The sequence below is a fragment of the Enhydra lutris genome, unplaced genomic scaffold (assembly GCF_002288905.1).
Source record: "Enhydra lutris kenyoni isolate GAN:26980312 unplaced genomic scaffold, ASM228890v2 scaffoldscaffold3, whole genome shotgun sequence".
In the NCBI taxonomy this organism is placed as follows: Eukaryota; Metazoa; Chordata; class Mammalia; order Carnivora; family Mustelidae; genus Enhydra; species Enhydra lutris.
In genome coordinates, this window is record NW_019154087.1 from 7,483,858 (window position 1) to 7,504,040 (window position 20,183).

A 20,183-nucleotide genomic window follows, 5' to 3' on the forward strand; every position below is an offset into this window, starting at 1 on the left:
TTTATTCATATTAAGCTATACACTGAATTTAACGGAAGCTGTTTAAATCAGGGACTCTTAACCTGGAGTCCCATGACATACAGGGCATCATTGCTTTAAAATTAACACAGACCTTCTGTACATTTACCCCCCACCCTCTCAGTGGAGAGTTTAAATTATTTCTCAAATTCTCAAACTTTTCTATTTGTAATATTAAAAATCTTAACAATAATATTCAGCCTTTCATCCATCAAAAGGTGAAGATAATCTATTCCCCCCCTCCTTGAATCTGGTCTGTCCCCCTGAATCGCTTTGACTTATGAACCATGGCAGAAGTGACATGGTGTGAGCTCCAGACCAAGCCTCAAGAGACTTCCCTGATTCTGCCTTAGCTCTCATGGAACTGAGAGACCATCTTGCTGTGAAAAAGCCATTCGAAGAAAGCCCAGTCACCTCATGGCCAACCCAACATGTGACCCAAACATGGGAGTGAAGCCAGCTGAATGCAACTACATGAGGGATCCCAGGTAAGACAAGCAGAACCACCCAGTCAATCCACATCCTGTGTTGTTCTAAGTCACCAAGCTTTAGGTTATGGTATGTGATGTAGCAACAGATAACTGATTCACCAAAAATCTAATACACCTCAAAAAGCTGAATTAGAGGCAAACAGCAAGTTTCCCTTCAAATACTTTTTCCTTTACTAAGAACCATTTTGACCAATGTGGCCCAAATGGAGACTCTTTATCAACATTTTCATGCTATCTTCTAAGTCAAAAGTAGGTGATATTGATTTTCAGAAAAATGTATTACTTCACAATGCTTTCATAATTTTAAAAAATACCTTTGAAAGAATTTTATTATAAATGTTTTCTTCAATCAAAATTTCCAGGATCTTTGTATCAGTACAAGAGCTCACAGGCCTAAATCCACATTCAATTTCGCAGGCTAGGCAGCCACTTTTGTAAGTAATATTTGCTCTGCTCTATTATTGTCTGATTGTTTCCTTTTTCCATTAATTATATACATACCCCAAAATAATGTGTTTCTTTACCTTTCTGAAATTCTTCCTTTGACAAATCTCCAGCCCTGGTTTGCCCTTTGTGTTTGCTTTTTCTATTGTCGTCCTATAGATACTGAGGATTCCTAGAGAAAGTCACAAAATTATACACCTACTGCTGTCTTCCAATGCACTCTCTCAGTTCCTTCTTACAAATGGAACCCTGAGTTTTTCAGGGTGGCAATGTGTCTAGCTAATATAATCCGTTTCCCAGCTTATCTTGGTAGTTCTGGTAAGTTAGACGGGTGCTGAGAATTACTGGAAAAGTTTTATTTTTCTGACACAGGTTCTACACACCTCTTTTTCTCTACTTCCTCCTCATCTTCTTCCTGTCTCCAAGATTTGAGAAGAATATGAGATATGAATCTAAAAAACTAGAGGTAGAATATCATGTTGACACCATGAAAGGTGACCAGCTGTCCTGGTTTACTAGGGAAAAGGAGGTTTCCTAGATGTGTGACTTCCAGTTTTAAACCCAGGACAAATTGGTCATCCCTCCATGATGTGACAATGAAAATACAAGATATATACTTAGGATGGCAGAAAAGGAAGAAGAGAAAGATAGAAGGGTGATTCCTGATGGCACTTTAGAGGTCCTGTTTGAGTCATGACATCTAAGCTTTTTTTTTTTTTTAAGATTTTATTTATTTATTTGGCAGACAGAGATCACAAGTAGGCAGAGAGGCAGGCAGAGAGAGAGGAGGAAGCAGGCTCCCCACTGAGCAGAGAGCCTGATGCAGGGCTCGATCCCAGGACCCTGGGACCATGACCTGAGCCGAAGGCAGAGGCTTTAACCCACTGAGCCACCCAGGTGCCCCTAGGCTTTTTATTACATAAGAGATATAAGTCCCTATGTATCAAACCATTGGATGTGGGTTTGTTGCACCTACTCAAATATGATCTCTAACTGTCCTCACTACCTTGAGCTAGTGAAGCACATGGCAATCCATCTGAATGGTGTCATCTGCTGTTTTATAGCACACAGCCTATGTGTGCCAAAACTATACTTTCTTAAAGCCAGGAACTTCCTGATGTTCCAAGGATGATTATTCTTTGCAGAGAATGTTGTTTCTTTGATATCCTCCCTCTCAAAATTTCCCCAAGCTATATTCCTTTTCTTCCCACCATGTGGTCTTTTAGAAAAAAGAATTAGCTCTCTTTTTCAAAGTGTACTTCCAAGTGTGAAGTTGATTGCTTCCTTTCCCATCTCCTCTGGGGTCTTAATTTATATGATTTGATTGAAAAATATTTAGTTTTATCTTTTTGTGTTTGTAACAATAAATTTGATGGAATTCTCATATAAAGGTATGATCCTTGGGTAAACTAGTTTACCTCCATGTTAAATATTCTAGTTACATGGTGAGATTTTGAATAACTTATTAATGAGCTTGCTCACCTGAATTATCCAAAATTTAGATCTATCTTTTATTTGTATAAGTTTCTTAATAATATGTTATTAGCAAATATAGAATCCTCTATGGAAAAAATAATTAAAAGCTCTTAAGGTTAATATTAAACAAATTTTTTTCTTTTTACATTTTGAAGTAGCTACCAACATTCAGAACTTAAATCAACATTATTAAAATAATATACTTCTAGATCTACCCCAAGCTCTTCACCAACACATGTAAAATTTTGGTGGTAAATTGAGAGGGCAACTTCTGATTCTCATTTATTATTAATCAGTGTGCTAGAACCTGATGTTTTTATGTATTTGGAGATATCACATGGCTATCTGATAGGCTACAGTGAGAAACATCCTTGTTGAATAAAGTTTCTAATGTGATAAGAAATATTCAATGGAAAGAAAAGACACTTGGAAATAAATATAAATCCTCAATCCGTATGATCTTAAAAAGTTCACTTAACTTCTGTCTCATATTTCTTTTCTTTTCCCTTTTTTTTTCTTTTTAAGATTTTATTTATTTGTCAGAGAGCAGAGCAAGCGAGCACAAGCAGGAAGAGGGAGACAGAGGGAGAAGAAGGCGCCCCACTGAGCAAGGAGCCTGACGTAGGACTCAATCCCAGGACCCTGGGATAATGACCTGAGCCAAAGGCAGATGCTTAACCAACTGAGCCACCTAGGTGACCCTTCTGTCTCATTTTTCTAATTATTTCTCAAATGGATAGTGTATATACCACAGAAAAGTAGGATGGTATAAATAAAGGTATGTTATTTCAGTTATCCAAACTATGGAAATTGCCCAAGAGACTAGATGAAGAGAGGGACAATAGAAATTATGTGTAATATTTGTGAAATACTAAGAGATTTATTTCTATCATATAATGTTTTAGTTACTACTATATAACAAACCATTCTACAACTTAGACGCTCAAAATAGCAATCATGTTGACATCTCTTATAGTTTGTGATTCCACTAGGCTCAACTACACAAATCTTGCTGTGTGTCTACTTGGGATTCTTCATGAAGTCATAGTAAATGGTGGCTAGGGCTGGAGTCATCAGAAGGCCCAACTGGGTTGATGGGCTGGCGGGTCTCTCCACTTCTCCAGAGGATCTCAGGGCCTCTCCATGTGGCCTCCTGGTGTGGTCTCTCCATATGGTCTCTTTAGCAGGGTAGCCAGACTTCTTTAATGGTGGTTCCCAAAGGTAACCATTCCAAGACATGAAATAGAAGCTGCCAGTCCTCTTCAAATCTAGATCAGGAGACTATATAGTGCCACTTCTGCCTTATTCTATTGGTTAATACAAGTCACAGGCCAGGCCAGATACTATGTGAGGCAACTGCTTAAGGGTGTAGAGTTCAGTAATCATGGTTCATTGAGGGCATCTTTGGAGTCTACCTAGGACAGAAGTTGAAAGAAAAGTGTAAAAACATTTCTTCCTTTTTTTGATGTGGGAATCTATAGATAAGCCTTTTAGAAAATAATTTTTGGGTGGTATTTTCATTATGTTTCTAGTTCACCAATCATTTCTGACAGAATGCTATGTTTCATACTTTAAAGACTTGGCATCATGTGCTCTTCAACCAATTCAGTTCCAGACTTGGGATTTCAGCTATGCTTTTCCATCAGAAGAATTTTTAAAAAAAAATAGAGGGACTTAATCAAAATTAAACAAAAATAAAAGAAATAATTTAAAAGAATAATCATATATTAGGCTAACTGAAGAGCACTAATAAGAAATATAGGCATCCAGATAAAGCTGACTGGGAAGAAAATTATGAATTACTTCATGGAGGTCATTTAACATCTAGCCTAATGGAGGAAAAAACAAAACAAATTTTCTGGGAAGTAAACCATCTGCCATAGGCCTCTTGGCACTGCTACATTATATGACCGTCTCTGCCTCTACCATTACCACAGAGATATATAAATGAGTTCCCTGGCAACATGTGTGGGATGGGAAGCGTCGGATTCACAGGAGCCTTTGTGACCTTAAAAAAATGTTTTCTGAGATGAGTTACTCCCACAGCTCCTTCATTCAGTTTATTTTTATGCTTTCTGGTTTGTTATATTAATCTTCCAAATTAATACAACCTACCTACCTCTCAAAGGTTGCTGATGCCAGCAATTAGTATTTCACAAATACTGGTGTAACAAATAAAAGAGACTTGAAAAAAAGGAAAAAAAAAAAGATATGGTATCTTGAAGAGCAGGAAGACTAAAGACAACAAATAAAATAATATCTCTTATTTACCTGGGGCCCATCAAGTTAACAAATTACATGCAGCAAATCAAGAGATTAATTATATCTCATATTTCACTGACATTTTATCAAAGAATGCATAGTACATAGACATAATGAAATTAGAGAAGTCCACCTTGACAAATGACATTTTGCACTATTTTTAAATAACTATAATTATAGGTAATTACTGCTGTTTTTACATATGACCATATGACATAGGAGTCAGGAATGTAACTCATTACTAAGTCAGTTTCAGCTGTTCTCAGATCTTTAAAATATGGTTCAGAGATTTTACAAATTACCTTTATCAGGATAAGAGATGTGAGAAAAGGGCGGTGGCGACTTATGTTTGGAACTGGGCATTTAAACTATATAGAAGCTTATATAAGAAAAGGTAGGAAAAAGCAGTTATGAGAATCCAATGGAAGGACATATTTTAGAAGATTCTAGTTTGCTGCTTTATATTCCTTGCTGTCTTTTGGAGCTGGACAAGTATATGAGATTCAGACTCATACTATCCTGTGTACTATCGGTGTAATATTGGGGTCTACGGAGTTTCTGCTCTATCTGGGAGCCTGTAGGATAAGGTAGAGCTTTGTAGCCAGTTACTCGGTAAACAGAGCTAGTTGAGTCTTTATTCTGGTTAGCTGGTAATTCTGCAAAATGTATCTTACTTTGGAGTTTGTTTAATTGTTTGAAGGAAAGGACTATACCTTGCACATTTTATAAGCAAAAACAATTTTGGGGCTTGTTTTCAAGAACAGAAACAAATAGAGCTGGCAACAATACTTTTTAAATGGAGAGCTTTTTTTTTACATCATTACAACTGGGCCTTTACATCAGGCCCAGTTAACTAGCGTAACTTGTGCATGTTTGTGTAAACAAAGCCCCTTTATCAACAGTAGTATTAAAATAATCCAGAAGGTTTGGTAGACCTTCATATTTATTTGCAGCTTCTGCTATGGTCTTGTTTAATAGTGTGTGAGATACATTAGCAGTGAACAAAATTCTTTAAATTTGTTGGGAAATTTGAAAGACTGCCAGCAATAACTCTTTTCCGGACTCTTTCCAGATGCAAAGTAACTAACCCCTTCCTTTCAGGGATGGTGTGAAGGATAGCAGCTAGGGGAAAGAAGTACAGTTTGATATGGGAGGCTAGGTACAGCCAACTGCTGGTCTTCGGAATAGAGAAACTTTCAAGCCTGTTGATCTGACCAGGAGTTTGATGTACTAGTCAAGAGTGCTATGGTCTGGTGCTGCTGCCACCTTTGACATGCATGAACTCACCAGGCTGCCACATCAGAGAATCAGGGGTAAATGTTGAGAAACCGAAGGTAAGGTATAGGTGAAATGGAGACTGAGTTACCCTGTAGTAGAGCATACAGCAAGTACACTGAATGCTTTTGTGTAGTAAAAGTTCTTTTAAATTTGTGGCATAATTTGCAAGACTGCCAGTGATACTTATTTAAAGAATTACTTTGTAAACAAATCTGAGTGATCTACACTAGTTAGAGTTAAACTAGAATCCTTTGCATTTTCATATCACTTCATTTAAAATCATCAAAACTTTAAAATTAAAATATTAGAATTTTGCAGCTTTCAGTGATTGTAATTATTGAAAACAAAAGTTGCAAACAGGAAGATATTGAAATATACCTCTACCAATCAAGGAAGGAATTGAATGTATTCCATGATAAGGACAACTATCAAAATAAATGGAAAGAACATTTAAATGATGAGCTTTGTCTTGTAAAAATGTCTGTTGAATGATGTTACTCTGAGTGAGGTTAAAAAAAAGAATACACCTATGGAAAGACTTGGGCTGAAAACTCTGTACATTTCAATATAAAGAAATTTAAATTGAGAATATATTTTATTTATTAGAGTTTGCTTTCAATGTACTAGGTACCTCAGCACTTAGAGAGAAAATTTTCCATTAAAAATACCATGGTCTACAGAGAAGCATTGACGGTGTCAAAAATTTCAAATTTATTCAGATGTAAGGAAAATTCAGGCAATTTTTATGAACAGACTAAAAATAAGGAAAACTACATCTTAAAAAATGCATTCTTTGGAAAAATATCAGTATGGTGCTAGAAAAAATATACTGAAGTTGATTAATGTATGTGAATAAGAACTAAGAGTGAGTATGCTGCTTATGCCATTTTTGGCATTCATGTAATTGATTAAAAAAAGTCATAACATGTTGTACATAAGTGTATATTTATGTGTTTATATATGTAATTGTTATATTTTTGGAAAATAATGCTTGAATAGAACTATTCGATATCTCCACTAAATATAATACAATCAAGTTTCCAGTCAATAAAGAAATATATCTAAGAATTACACAATTTTAATTAATTTTATTGTCTTTCTGTTTTTTTGTTCTCAAAAAATGTCCTGGTTAGGTGTGCCAGGGTGACTCAGTCAGTTGGTCATCTGCCTTCAGCTCAGGTCATGATCCCAGGGTCTTGGGATCAAGCCCTGCATGAGGCTCCCTGCTCAGCAGGGGAGTCTGCCTCCCTGTCTGTCCCTGTTCCTGCTTTCTCTCTCCCTCACTCTCTCTCAAATAAATAAATAAAATCTTAAAAAAAAAAATGTCCTGGTTAGGTCAATAAATAGACTCACTAAGTGTATACACACACACACACACACACACACACACACTTCCCAGCAATGGAGATTTCAGCTTTTGGTGAGAGAGATTTAAAGGCAGCAATATAGTCTAGAAGAGGTTGAAAAAACAAAAAACATCATTGCTTCATATCAAAAATTGGGGTGATAAATGGATATTCCAAAAAGAAAGGAAGGCTAAAGTAATCCGAAGTTTCCTTTGCCCTGCAATAGTCCCCCAGACTTTAAGAAACTGTGTTCATCCTGCCAGTTGTGTATAACCTATCACTAAGCTCAACATAATGTCAGGTGCATTGGAAGTCTCTAAGTGTGGAGTGAAAAAACAGACAGTCTTTACATCCTGGGAATCTTGCTTAGTGTTGGAAATGCAAGGCTGTGTAGGGCACAGTCCCTGCTCTTCAGAGATTTTTTTTATTAGGGAAAGCAAAAAGCCATAAAAATGAAATGTGAAATAAACTTTAAAGTCAAAAAATTTTCTAAATGAGTCTGAAGATTATTACAGATCGGTTATCCCTGATGGTATTTCAAACAGCATTCTAAGATGGTTGGTTATCACAAAAAAATTAGGCCTACTAAACCCAAGTTTCCATAACTTCTCTCTCTATTGGGCAGAAATTATTTTAATTATTGTATTAGCAAATAGTTTAGTGGAAATGATAGTATGATGTACATACTTATTTGTAATTTTTCTAAACATATAATATTACAGCCATGAAATTGAAGGACTAGATGACTATAAAGCTGTGTGGCAAACAAGCTGAGTGGTAATTAAAATTGCTTAAGCAAATGCAAATAAAAATTGTATTTTTTTTTTTAATCAATTTTCAACTCTCTAATTCTGGAGAATTTGTATCTTTTGCCTTTTTTGCTTCTACTTTAGAAAAGAACCTCAGAAGTCACAAAAAATGAATTAAATACTAAGATCAAGCTTCAAAATGCCATGGATAGGCTAGGGATAAACAGAATGGAAGGGTAAGCACAAGCACAATCTATTTGGTTTTGACTTTCTAGTTACGTGTGATAGCTGTACTTTGAAATTCCAGAGAAAACAGATGGGAGGCTGGTTTAATATTTGGGAAATAAACATTCAAATTAATAGTGAATGGGAGATGGAGAGCGCATGGCTTTACCAAAAATAATGAAACAATAAGGATAGCACATTTTCTACTCTCTCAGTTGACAGTACATTTACCTTCCCAGCAGAAATGTGGAATCTAATAAAAGAACCCAGGTCCAAGCGAGTGCAAACAACTGGCCTCTCTAGTTCAACAGTAACTACCTATAGTCAGGCCCTCTAAGGCAGTTTATCTGATTCTACAGTCTAACCTCCACTGTGGACTTTTTCCCCTATAGTGGCCCCTGCAGGTCATCCAACCACCCAGGAGGGCAGGAGCCTGAGACCGAATCATGACTACTTTCAACTACATCTGGTGGGAGGCCATGTCCTTTTGATGAGGCGGATGGGAATGACGCCCTATACCCCTACTATTTTTTTTATTTTTACAATATTCTTCCCAGTCCTTTCCTTGCTTCTCTGTCCCAGACTGAGAAATTTAATGGATTGAAAGGGAACCCGGACGACTGAAGAATAGGACGGGTCTGGAGTGGTCTTTTCGAACAAGGGGTTTAAGGGAGAGGCAAGAGGGAACTCTGCCCGCCCAACTGCCCTTCCCAGGAACGGATATGGCCCCCAAAGCCAGCGAGTCCCTCCGGCCTGGAAGACAAAGAAAGGCTCAGGGCCGAGTGGTGACGGGGTGGGTGGGGGCAGCGACTCGCGTGAGCTCGGGGACGTGAGAACGCAGCCCCCGCCCCTTTCTCCGCCCCTCCGAAAGGCGGGACCCCAAGGCCACCCCTCCTCCCCTCCCAAAAGGTTCCCCAGCGACGCGGGCACTGGGGTCCAGGCGCCCGCACACGCCCAGGCACTGCCGGGGACGGGTGGGCGCAATAGGGGGAGGGGAGGGGCAAGGGGAGGAGCGGGCGGGCGAAGAAAGGGCGAGCGGTTGGGGGCGGGGCCTGGGCGTGGGGGCGGGGTCTAGGAGTGGGGCGGGGCGGAGCCGGCCGAGTCCCGGGCTGCCTGAGACAGTCACTGCCCTGACGGCGGCGGCGGCGGTTGGCTGGTGGGGGTTGGGAGGAGCACGACCGAGGCTTCTGGGGCAGCTGGAACTGGCAGTTGCCGGGGGCCAACAGGCGAATCTGGACCGGAGAGCGAACCCCAGGCCGAGCGAAGGAGGCGGCTGCAGTTGGAGTACAAGGAGCGCTGGCGGTCGCGGGTTCTCAGAGGAGCAAGTGTCTGGGGCTTAGAGTCCGCCGGGGCGGCAACGGCCACGGCGGCGGCTGGGGCCGAGGTAACTGAGGGGCGGCAGCGGGAATAGAAGCGAGGCCCCTTCTCAGGTCGGAAGCTTGGGGGCTTTGGCTAGGCTCGAACCTGACTCGCCCGCCCACCCTTTCTAGTCTCCAGCCCCAGACCGACTTCTCCCCACGTTCCGCCGTGGTTCGGGCGGGGGCGGGAGCGGCGCGTGTTGTTAGGGGCGCAGAGCTGGACACCCAACAGGGAGGCGACCCCTCATCTGGGATTGGCAAGGACGTCGGGCACCCCCTCCCCCTTCAAAAGACACACCCCAAAATCTCGGGGCGGGGCGGGGTGTTTGGGGCGTTCCCAGCCTTCTGGAAGGGAAGACCTCAGCGTAGAAGCTGCACCTCAGTCCGTGTCTTCTCCGAGGTGGCCCCCCTGTGGCTCCTGGCTGCTCAAACCGAAGGTGGTTCCCGTCTCTGGGAATCCCGGAGTTCCTTTTGTCTATCAGCTGAAACTAGAGGCCGGAACTGTAGGCAAACACCAACCAGCCCTGGAACACTCTACTCCTTATCCCTTTTCTGCGTGGGAAGAAATTCTCCCCAGCAGCCTTTTCTCCGGCCACAGTAGTAGATTCCAATCCTCATCCCAATCCAAAACGTTTATCTGTAGCTCAGAGGAAGAATTCACATTGTACTGGTGTTTAGATTTATCGTTTAAGATCATCCCCATCCTCCCCTCAGTTTTTTGTTTTGTTTTGTTTTTTAACCCATTCCCATCCAGCCACAACCCTGGTAATTATCCCCTAGGTTTTGCAAACTATCAACAAAGAAGTGTGACTAGTCGAGTAAACGGAGTCCTTGACTGGCTGGACTGTGCAGTTTAATGGAGCTTCCTTTAACTGGCGCTGTTCTACCAAGCTAGTCGGAAAGACCTTTTTGGCCAGAGTTAAGGATGTTACTGTGTGTGCATAAAGCCTTTTTTTTTTTTTCCCCTTTTTACACAGTTTTGTTTGTTTGTTTGTTTGTTTTAATCTAGGGTAACTTGATAAAAATGCAGCTCTTTGGGAAGCATAACCATAGAGGAAGTAGAATACAGAAAGGAAAACGTAATTTTGATTCTGGGGGCAATTGTCCAACTTTTTGAAAGTACCAAAGATGAAGCATATGGATTTTTTTTAAGTATATGGATTTTTGAGATTATTTTAACTGGCAAATTGTATCCTTTGTAAACTTTTAAGTAAACAAGCTCTTAACACACGATATTTTGCACTAAGATATTGTTGTTTTATTTTAGTTATTTGTGGAAATTGTTGATTGCCAGCTCTCTTGAACCTAGAAATCTGTGAACAGGTTCATTAAGAATCTATTCTCTTGAAAATGCAGTTTTTGAATGCTTTGGATTAAGAAGGTGGTAACAGTGGACTGTCATTTCTGCCACATAATCTGAAACAGTTCCCTCGCTGGCAATTGCCCAGATGCCTAAAACTGGTTAAGGTCTAGTATTTTGAGTGACTGTCCTTCAACAAGAAATATAGAACTACCGATCTACTGTATACATGTAACCTCTTTGATGGCATTTACTATAATAGACATCTTTTCTGCATCTAATTTTCAGATACAGAATTAACACTTCGAATTTGGAGAAGCATTTTGTACAATTTGAAAGATTGGGCATTCTCTTTAGTTTTCCAGATGTATTGTCTCATCTGCACACTTGAAACATCCACAATCACATAAACTCTAAGATATAACCATGGAGTTATGTGACCAATCAAGATTTAGGGAAAGTATTGCCACGCTTTGGAACCAGGCAATTTTCCACCAGTTCAACAGTTAAACTAATAGAATCTCTGCTGATAATCAAGAGTAAAGAGTCAAAGTCATGCACATTCTGTTGGCAAACGGCATCTATGGCTGTTGAGTTTTACTGTAACTCGTTACTGTATCATTCAAAGTCAACTTAATTTGCAAGTTATGTCCTAATGGATGTAAAGACCTGTGTTGATGTATCCAGGATCTAGCAAATGTTGAAGATAAGGAACCTATTATGACTAATCCTTGGGAAGAGAAAGTCTGCAAAATGGCTCAAATGAGTTTACTGCAGGGGAAGCAGTTTTACTGTAGGGAGTGGGTTTTCCACAAGCTTCAGCATTGCCTCCAGGAGAAAACTAACTGCTGCAATAGTGCTGTCAACACACCATCCCTTGTAATGAATTCTGGGAATAATGCTAGTGTTGTCTCTGGAAAAGGAGCTGCCTGGGGTGTGTTGTTGGTAGGAGGGCCTGGCAGTGGCAAGACAGCCCTATGTACTGAGCTGTTGTGGCCAAGTTCACCTGCAAGCTTGCAGAGAGGTTTACATCGCCAAGCTTTGGCCTTTCATTTCTGCAAAGCCCAAGACTCTGATACTTTGTGTGTTGGAGGGTTTATTAGAGGTCTAGTTGCCCAGATCTGCCACAGTGGACTACTCCAAGGATATGAGGATAAGCTAAGGGATCCAGCAGTCCAAAGCCTCTTACAGCCTGGAGAATGTGAAAGGAACCCAGCTGAAGCGTTTAAAAGGTAACAGTAAGAATGCCATGATGTTCTGGTTTCTAAGCAAAAATTAATGTTTTCTAGATTTTTTTTTTGGTCTGTATTTTTGTCTGTTTTTAAAATTTTATGGGGTACCTGCACATTTGGGGATAATCTGTAGTTGTAAATACACATGTTTACTTTGAGTATTGAAGGAAACAAAATTTAAGCTTTGTGTTGCACAGGATATGGATTAAAAGTAATTTATTTTACTTTCTAATAACAGAATGTGAAGCACTGCAGGAACTTAATTTTTTTTTCAAATTATGGCAATTGTTTATTTACTTTTCTAATGTTATCTATAACTGGTAAGGGATATTTGTTCTTGTGGTAGAGAAAACCACTTAGCTGCCTGGAAAAGAGGCTACAGTTTCAGGGAGGGTGAACTATATATGGCACTGAATTTAAAGGAACTCTCAGCATAGAATCTTTTTTGCTTATGGTATTCTTATTTCTCTAAGTGAGGCAAGTTCTTTTTGAAAGATCATTGGCCATTGAAAATCTGAAGAAAATCTGTGTTTTGGGATGTATTCCACTATCAAGTAAACAAAAAGTTAAGTGGTGCTCTTAAATATGTGATATTTATAAAATAATGAAAATCTGGCGTAATTTTAGTACTTTTAGTGAGCAGTATGAAAAACAACTTTTTCCTAACCTCAAGTAAGCATTTTTCCATTGGTAAATTGATTGGTCTAAGAAGAGAGCAAGTGAGCGAAGAAAACATGATTCCTTGAAAAGAATTTTTTGCATATCACCCCTCTGCTCATTGTAAAAGAAGTCGGCAGATTGTTATTTTTGTGCTTGCTATTGCCTCACTGCTGCTTGAATGACTCGTTTGCATACACTTTGATCCCTTCACAATAAATAGTTCTTAGCAGGCAGAAGTTTGTTCCCCAAAGCTGCAGGTAAAAGGTGCGGTAGAGATTAGCATATGTGTATGTATGTGTGACCCTATGTCTGTTTCTCTGTGTGTCTCTAGGAGTCATTTAAGCAGGATTTGAATTGTTATGAAAGGAGTGATGTTTGTTTTTATGATGTCCTCATTATCTAATGATATGGAATCTATTAATTTTAAGTGATATTGAAAATATTAATTATATAGCAAACATTATGTGTCACTGTTCTAAGTGATTTACAAATACTAAATTATTTTCATAGCAATCCTGTGAAATAGATACTATTATTATTCCCATTTCATGGATGAGGAAACCGAGGCACGGAAAGCCTAAGTAACTTATCCAAGGTTAAAAGCTAGTAAGTGGCAGAGCTGGGATTTGAAGTATGTGTATTTGAATACAGATTTGTAATCATAGAAATTCTTTGAAGGACTTGAAGGGGAGAGTGGATTAGAAGTTTGTGGAGGACAGGGGTGTGTGTCACAGTTGTGATTTGAGTGTAGGTTTCAGATTACCCATATAAATGATACAGTAGTAGTACAGAATTATCTTTATGTTTAGTGGTATGGAATTCAAACATGGGATGGGTATATTAAAGTCACCCAAAGGGATGTGTCTTTGAGAGGTGTGATATTATTGCTGAGTTTTTAATGTATAAGTGCAGTCCAGTAAAACTCAGGACAGATCTGTTACCTTTTGCTTTTAGCCACTAACATCGGGGTTAAAACTATTAGATCATTTTTAAATAACAAGTAAATCTGTTAGGTGATAATGGTGCACAGACATGAAATACCAGGTTCAGTGGACGGTTTTAAATAGGGAATCAGTGATATCTTTAATATATATAAATCTCTACTTTTTAAGAGATGTAAAGTCTCTGTACATAAACAGCTCTTTTCCTGTTGACTTCCTACTTTTTGTGAAGATCCTATCACTGGTTGAAGAGCTGAATTTTCATTTTTTATGATTTCATTTCTTATAAGTTATTTGGATTTAACACCTGAGGAAATCAGTTTCAAAGAACTTAGCTAACTAAGTTGAACTTAGTCCAACTAAAGTAGGTAATTACACAGTTTATTTTCTTGGAATTTATGTGTAAATTTCAAATGTCCTTAAATATTTAAAATCATGTCCGATAACTGTATATTTTTGCTATATTCCGATTTTGAGCAGACTTTTATGTGTGGTATCATAAATTTTTTTGAGAAAACGTCCTTCTACTGAGATGATACTCCTATTTTTTCCTCTATGTGTATTTTAGTTATTAACTAATTAAAGGGACATAAGAAGCAATTAGAGATATTTGTAAAAACCACACCAGTCCCGATTTTCTGACTGACAGAAGTAACTAATCACTTTGTATTCCCAAATGATAATGGAAATATAGTCTTTCTATTTGGAACATTTTGGTGCTTTTAATTTCCTCCTGGATCTTTCAGAAACCTGGGTTACTTTCTTCATCATTAAAGTAATTAATCATTAAATAAATTAGGTAACTCTGGTATTGTAACAACTGTTTCTGATAATTCATAGAATACATTTCCTCTAAGACTGTGAAGTTCTACTATAACCATAGTCAAATAAATGCAAATATGAGAATACAAGTCATAGCTAGTATGGCATAGTGTATGGCATTAGATGATCTAAGCCTTTACTTTTGGAACAGAGTCAAGATTTTATTTTAGGTTTATTGGTGATTGATTTGTTAAGAAAGTCCTTTAGAGAATTTTAATAGGAACCTATCTTATTTAGGCAGGGAGAAATGTAATTCAACAGGTAGGCAATCGTTGTTTTCAATAAATTATATTATTTTAAGGGAGACAGATCAAAGCTTATTATAACATGATAGGAGATGAAATATAAGCAAAGTAAAATTTTTTTCACTTTTGGGAAAAAACTCAAAACCAGTTTTATATTGTTACTTTTTTAACATCGAACACTTGGTAGTATTGATGGTTTCATATATTCATGTGTGAAACAATTTAATAGTATATAATAATTGGAAAATTGATAAAAATATTACTTTGTCACAGATCCACAAAGTTGGGGAAATTGCAGAGAAGTGATTCAGTATCAAATGTGTTTTATACACTTCAGCTTACTTCCTAATTTTTTCCCTAGTATTTATCTTTAATGATACTAGATAGAATATGTAATACCACAAAAAATCTTCTTACATGATTACAGGTCTTACACCTGCGTGGTAACTTGTTAATTACTGGTCTCTTACTACATGATAATAAAAATAAGAGGAACATTATTTTAATCTAGTTAAATGTTGCTGCTTTCTTTCCATTCTCACAAGATATACTATCTTGATTTTTTGATTTAGTTGTCACAAGATCTCTTCTGACATTCATTCATTCTTAAGTCAAATATTTGAGAGTCTTTTGTGTTTTAAGCACAGTTCAGCTGGAGATATGTATTGAGAACCTTCTCTGTGTTAAGTAGAGTCCAGCTGGAGTTAAGTCAGTGAATAAAACAGACAAAATGCCCTGCCTTCATGGAGCTCAAATTCTTAGAGTAATATTTATCCTATTTCTATAAAGAAGTAATATTTGGGGTAAATCCTTGTTATAGTGTTCATGCAACACGTGAATGTTTTAACACTAGTTGGAAGGAATTATATGATCTAAAGGGAATGATGAATGAAGACCCATTAATTTCTTTTTTTTTCCCTTTTTCATTTTTCTCTCTTAATTGGTTAAGTTGCAAAGCTATTGTTACTGTGTTTAGAATTTTTTTTTCTCATTTCTGTTGATGGAACTAAGTCTATGACAATTACATTTTTACTTTAGAATTAGGGGCGGTTTCTTTCATTTTGCCTTTTCCCCTTCAGGCTCTTATTGCAAAACTTTGTGTATATTGTGTATTTTCTAGAGTTAGTGTTAGACTCTTCTGGTAGTCATAAAACTGTAAACAAATTACAATTATTTTTGACAGGCGTGTCAAGGTATCTAAGTTAGGGAATGTGAGAAAGAGAGTAGTAGTTTCAGATCTTGTCCGTCGGCTTAGAAACACAGCTGGACATGGTTATTTCATTCAACCAGAATCTCCTTTCTGAACCTTTCTCTCATGATCCTTAAACCCAAGGATGTTCTCGGAGATTTAGACAGATGTGGTAGTGGGAAATACAAATTTTTGTTCCTGGTAAATACCATTTTCTAGTTTTTATTTCTAGTTAACAATATGCAGGACCAGGTATGAGTTTTCTATGTGTGATATCAGTTTTCCTTAGTAAAAAGACTTTGTTCTGTGTAATGTGTAAATGGAATAAAATTGTGATGAAGAATTAGGATGACTGACTGAACTTTGAGAATTTAGCAGGAAAATGCTAAATGTTAGTAGCGAAATGTTAGTAGCGAAATGCTTGTTAGAAAAGAATTGGAAACTGGAAGACCAAACTGACATATGTTTTTTATGTCAGTTAGGAATCCTCAAATGGTTGAATCCTTTTTCTCGTCTTTTTATTTCCTTCTCCTTGACATATATCATTTTTCACTTGTATCTCTTTAGATTTTTAGCTTCTTTTCTGGCTATTTATGCATATCTCTTCTGTTATCTCCTCTATTAGGCATATGCTTCTTCATGACATTATTCATGACTGATTAATTTTTTATATTTACCATAGTGCTTTGAATAGCACTTTGCATATAGCAAGTGCTAACTGATTATCATCTGAATGAGTGAATAATGCTCCTTACCTTTCTAGAATATGTTTGAACCTAATTGAAGGACTGCTGAAGTTCTTGTGTAAGAAAGGGAATTGAAATGTTATATTATTTAGGTCAGTTTTCAATGCAGACCAGATTGATATAGTGATTATTAATTTACTAACCTGCTGTGTCTGCTCTTTAGCATGTATGAATATGGCATTAGTCCAGATAGTTTTAAGTGGCCAGATGTCTATCTTCTGTCTTAACTGGCTCCAAGTATTTTTGGCATACTCAACAAAGGGACTAAGAACAGAATGAGACTGGAATGTGTGCTTCCCTCTTACCCTCAGTTTTGGGGTATTTTCAAGGAAAAATATTCCCTTTCCATTATCTGTCTTGTATAACTAATACTACTAATAATTTCTAACTGTCACTATCCATTCTTAGATGTTATCAGATTAAAAGATCTTCTAAAGTGTCTTTACTGTTCACTTTTTAAATAAAATAAATGGATTAATGTAATTTTCATAATCAAAATTCTTTATTCGTATAGTCTAAGATAGTCATTTTTCACTGAATTGTCTGTTTTTCCTATTTTTAACCATGTTATTCACTTTAAGATGGACTTCCATTCATTCAAGCCCTCCCTCTTTCCCTTCATAAAACCTTTTCTTTCTACCCTTGATGGGTACTTTCTCTTTTATATTCATATCTTAAGAGCTACTACCTTTGGTTCCCGTTCCTGGTACTCTTTATCATTTGCTGAACCATTCCACTACCTTTAATCACTTCTGCTATAATGACATAACATATTGCTCCATATTTTTACTGTTTAATTTCAGTTATATTTTTAGTTCTACTTGGCCATTCTTTGATTTACTTCTTAATAACTCAGAATTTCTTTTTAGACCAGAGAGAGTAAAGTTATACCCTACAAGTAGAATATTTTTTACCCAATTCAGGAAATTTCACACACACATCCAGATTTTTAGTTTTTCTTGAACAAACAAAAGGAAATTTGACAATATTAGGTTCTCATTCTTTAGAATCAGTTATTTAGTAGAGCTGAGTTAAGTGCTGTCTTTAGATGGGACCTACACACCAGTTCCCCCAACTCTGTTACTCTATTCCAAGACCACTTCATTTGTTTATATATCCAGCCTGGCTCCTACTGACATTTTCAGACACAAACATGTTTTCTGTTCCTCTGGGAAAAAAAAAATGATTTTTAAAAAAATTTCCCACCAAATCTTCATACTTCGAATTTGTATATGCAAGTACTACTTCTATGACCTCATTTTTTAACTTACTGATGTTTGACTTCATGTATATGTATGTATATATACATACCCACAGAAAGATATTTAGGTAGTGTAGTTTTTGAACTCATTGCTCTCTCTATCTTAGCCTTAGATGATAAGTCCTAGAACTTTTTTCATTATCTGTAATTTCTTCCTTTCAAAATCCCCTGACTACATTGTTTGGTCACTCTCCCTCTAGGTTCTCTTTGAGTGTTTGTCCAACAAATCTTACTTAGTTCTTCTCTCTTTATACATGCTCCTTTAATAATTTTATTTACTTATGTGGCTACCAATGGTCATATCTAATATGATGGCAATGAAATCTACATCAATAGCCTTTATCCTCACTCTGATTAACATGTATCTTTTCACTAGAGTGTTCTTCACTAACCTTTCTGTCTTTTTCAAATCAGCATCTCTTTCAGCGTTTCTATTCATTGGCTCATTCATTTATTTCTGAAACAAATATTCTGCACCTGCTGGGTGCCAGAAATACACTCAGTGTCAGGGCTAGAGCCGTGAGCCAAACAGGACACTGGGTTAAGTGTGTGTTGGGGGGGGAATACACATTGGACAAATATTCACAAAAATAAATGTAAAAATGCAACTTTAGCAACTGCCAAGATGGAAGGATACAGGATGAAAGCATTTAATATGAAACTTGGTCATTATCTGGAATTCTGGGAAAATGGACTCTTAGTATCTAAGTTGTTTCTTAGTTCTTAACTTCCTAGACTTAAGTGTGGTCTTAAGGTCAATATTATCGGCATCTCTTGGAAGTTATTAGAAATGCAGAATCTCAGGTCTATTGAATCTGAATGTGCCTTTTAACCCATTTCCTAAGTGAATCCAGTGCACGTTGAAATTTAAGAAGCACTGCCCTCAGTTTGTTTCTAGAGTTTTCTTTGATTATTTTCTATTAGTTTATTCTAAAGTATTTAATCATTTTCTTAGAATGTTTCTTGAATCTTTTATCCTCATCTAGAATATTTATTCATTTACTCCTAGTTGATCTTTTTAATTTTAGCCTCTATATTCTAATTCATTTTGTTCATAGTTGGCCGATTAGCCTTAATAAAATAGTGCTTTCTTTAGGTCATTTCTCTGAGATTGTGATAATCTAACCTATATTGCAAATTCAAATTTCCCTGCTTACCTTTATTAAAAGTTCTTGAAAATTTTATTCTATTCCATCTAAAGTAGGTATCATGTTTCCAAAACTGCTCAGAGCACACAAGCTCATTTGTTGTTTCAAGAAACATTTTAAGTGTATAAGTCAGTGTTAATGTGGGTAAGAGATGTGAAAAGTAGGAATAGTCTTATTTTTCTCAGTGTCTAGTAAGAACTTCCCATATATATATATTGAGAGAGAGAGAGGGAAAGAGGGAGAGGATATGAACTTTCTGTTATGTATGTTGCAGATTTTTTGTTTTTGTTTTTGTTTTGTTTTTTGCTTCACCTTGTTTTTAGCATTTTTGATTTTTTTTTAAGATTTTATTTATTTATTTGACAGAGATCACAAGTAGGTAGAGAGGCAAGCAGAGAAAGAGGAGGAAGCAGGCTCCCCGCTGAGCAGAAAGCCCGATGCGCGGGGCTCGATCCCAGGATCCTGAGATCATGACCTAAGCCAAAGGCAGAGGCTTTAACCCACTGAGCCACCCACGTGCCCTGAGCATTTTTGATGTTTTAAAAAATTTTTTATGAAATCAAATGTTTTCCATATGATAAAACGGTTTGATTTTATGAAATAAAATAAGTAAATACTTTTCTGCCCTTAAAAATACCTTTTAAGGGGCACCTGACTGGGTTGGTCAGTAGAGCAGGTGACTCTTGATCTCACAGTTGTGAGTTCAAGTCCCATGTTGGTTATGGAGCTTAACATTTAAAAAAATGCACCTTTAAGTATATTCTGATTGATTGCTTATTTACTCTACATTGTTCTAGTTTTGTCTTTGACCATACTATACATAAATGTCTTAAATTATAAGTCAATTTCTCTCTTTCATGTTATTCTAACCTGAGAAACACATTTTTTTTTAATGGTATTTATTTATTTGAGAAAGAATGTGAGAGATAGCACGAATGGGGAAGAGAGGGAGAGGCAGGCTCCCTGCAAGCAGGGATCCGGATATGGGGCTT

At 37.3% G+C, this 20,183-nt stretch overlaps 1 protein-coding gene across 1 annotated transcript in view; it reads left to right on the forward strand.

The window, feature by feature from the left end:
- The first annotated feature begins 9,430 nt into the window (after positions 1 to 9,430).
- LOC111155539 (ankyrin repeat domain 50) overlaps positions 9,431 to 20,183 on the forward strand; it is a 33,126-nt gene continuing 22,373 nt past the window's right edge. Inside the window, exons 1-2 of the mRNA XM_022515740.1 lie at positions 9,431 to 9,673; positions 11,236 to 12,179. Coding sequence (XP_022371448.1) covers positions 11,668 to 12,179 — 512 coding nt within the window. The 5' untranslated portion in view covers positions 9,431 to 9,673; positions 11,236 to 11,667. The remainder of the gene's footprint in view (positions 9,674 to 11,235; positions 12,180 to 20,183) is intronic.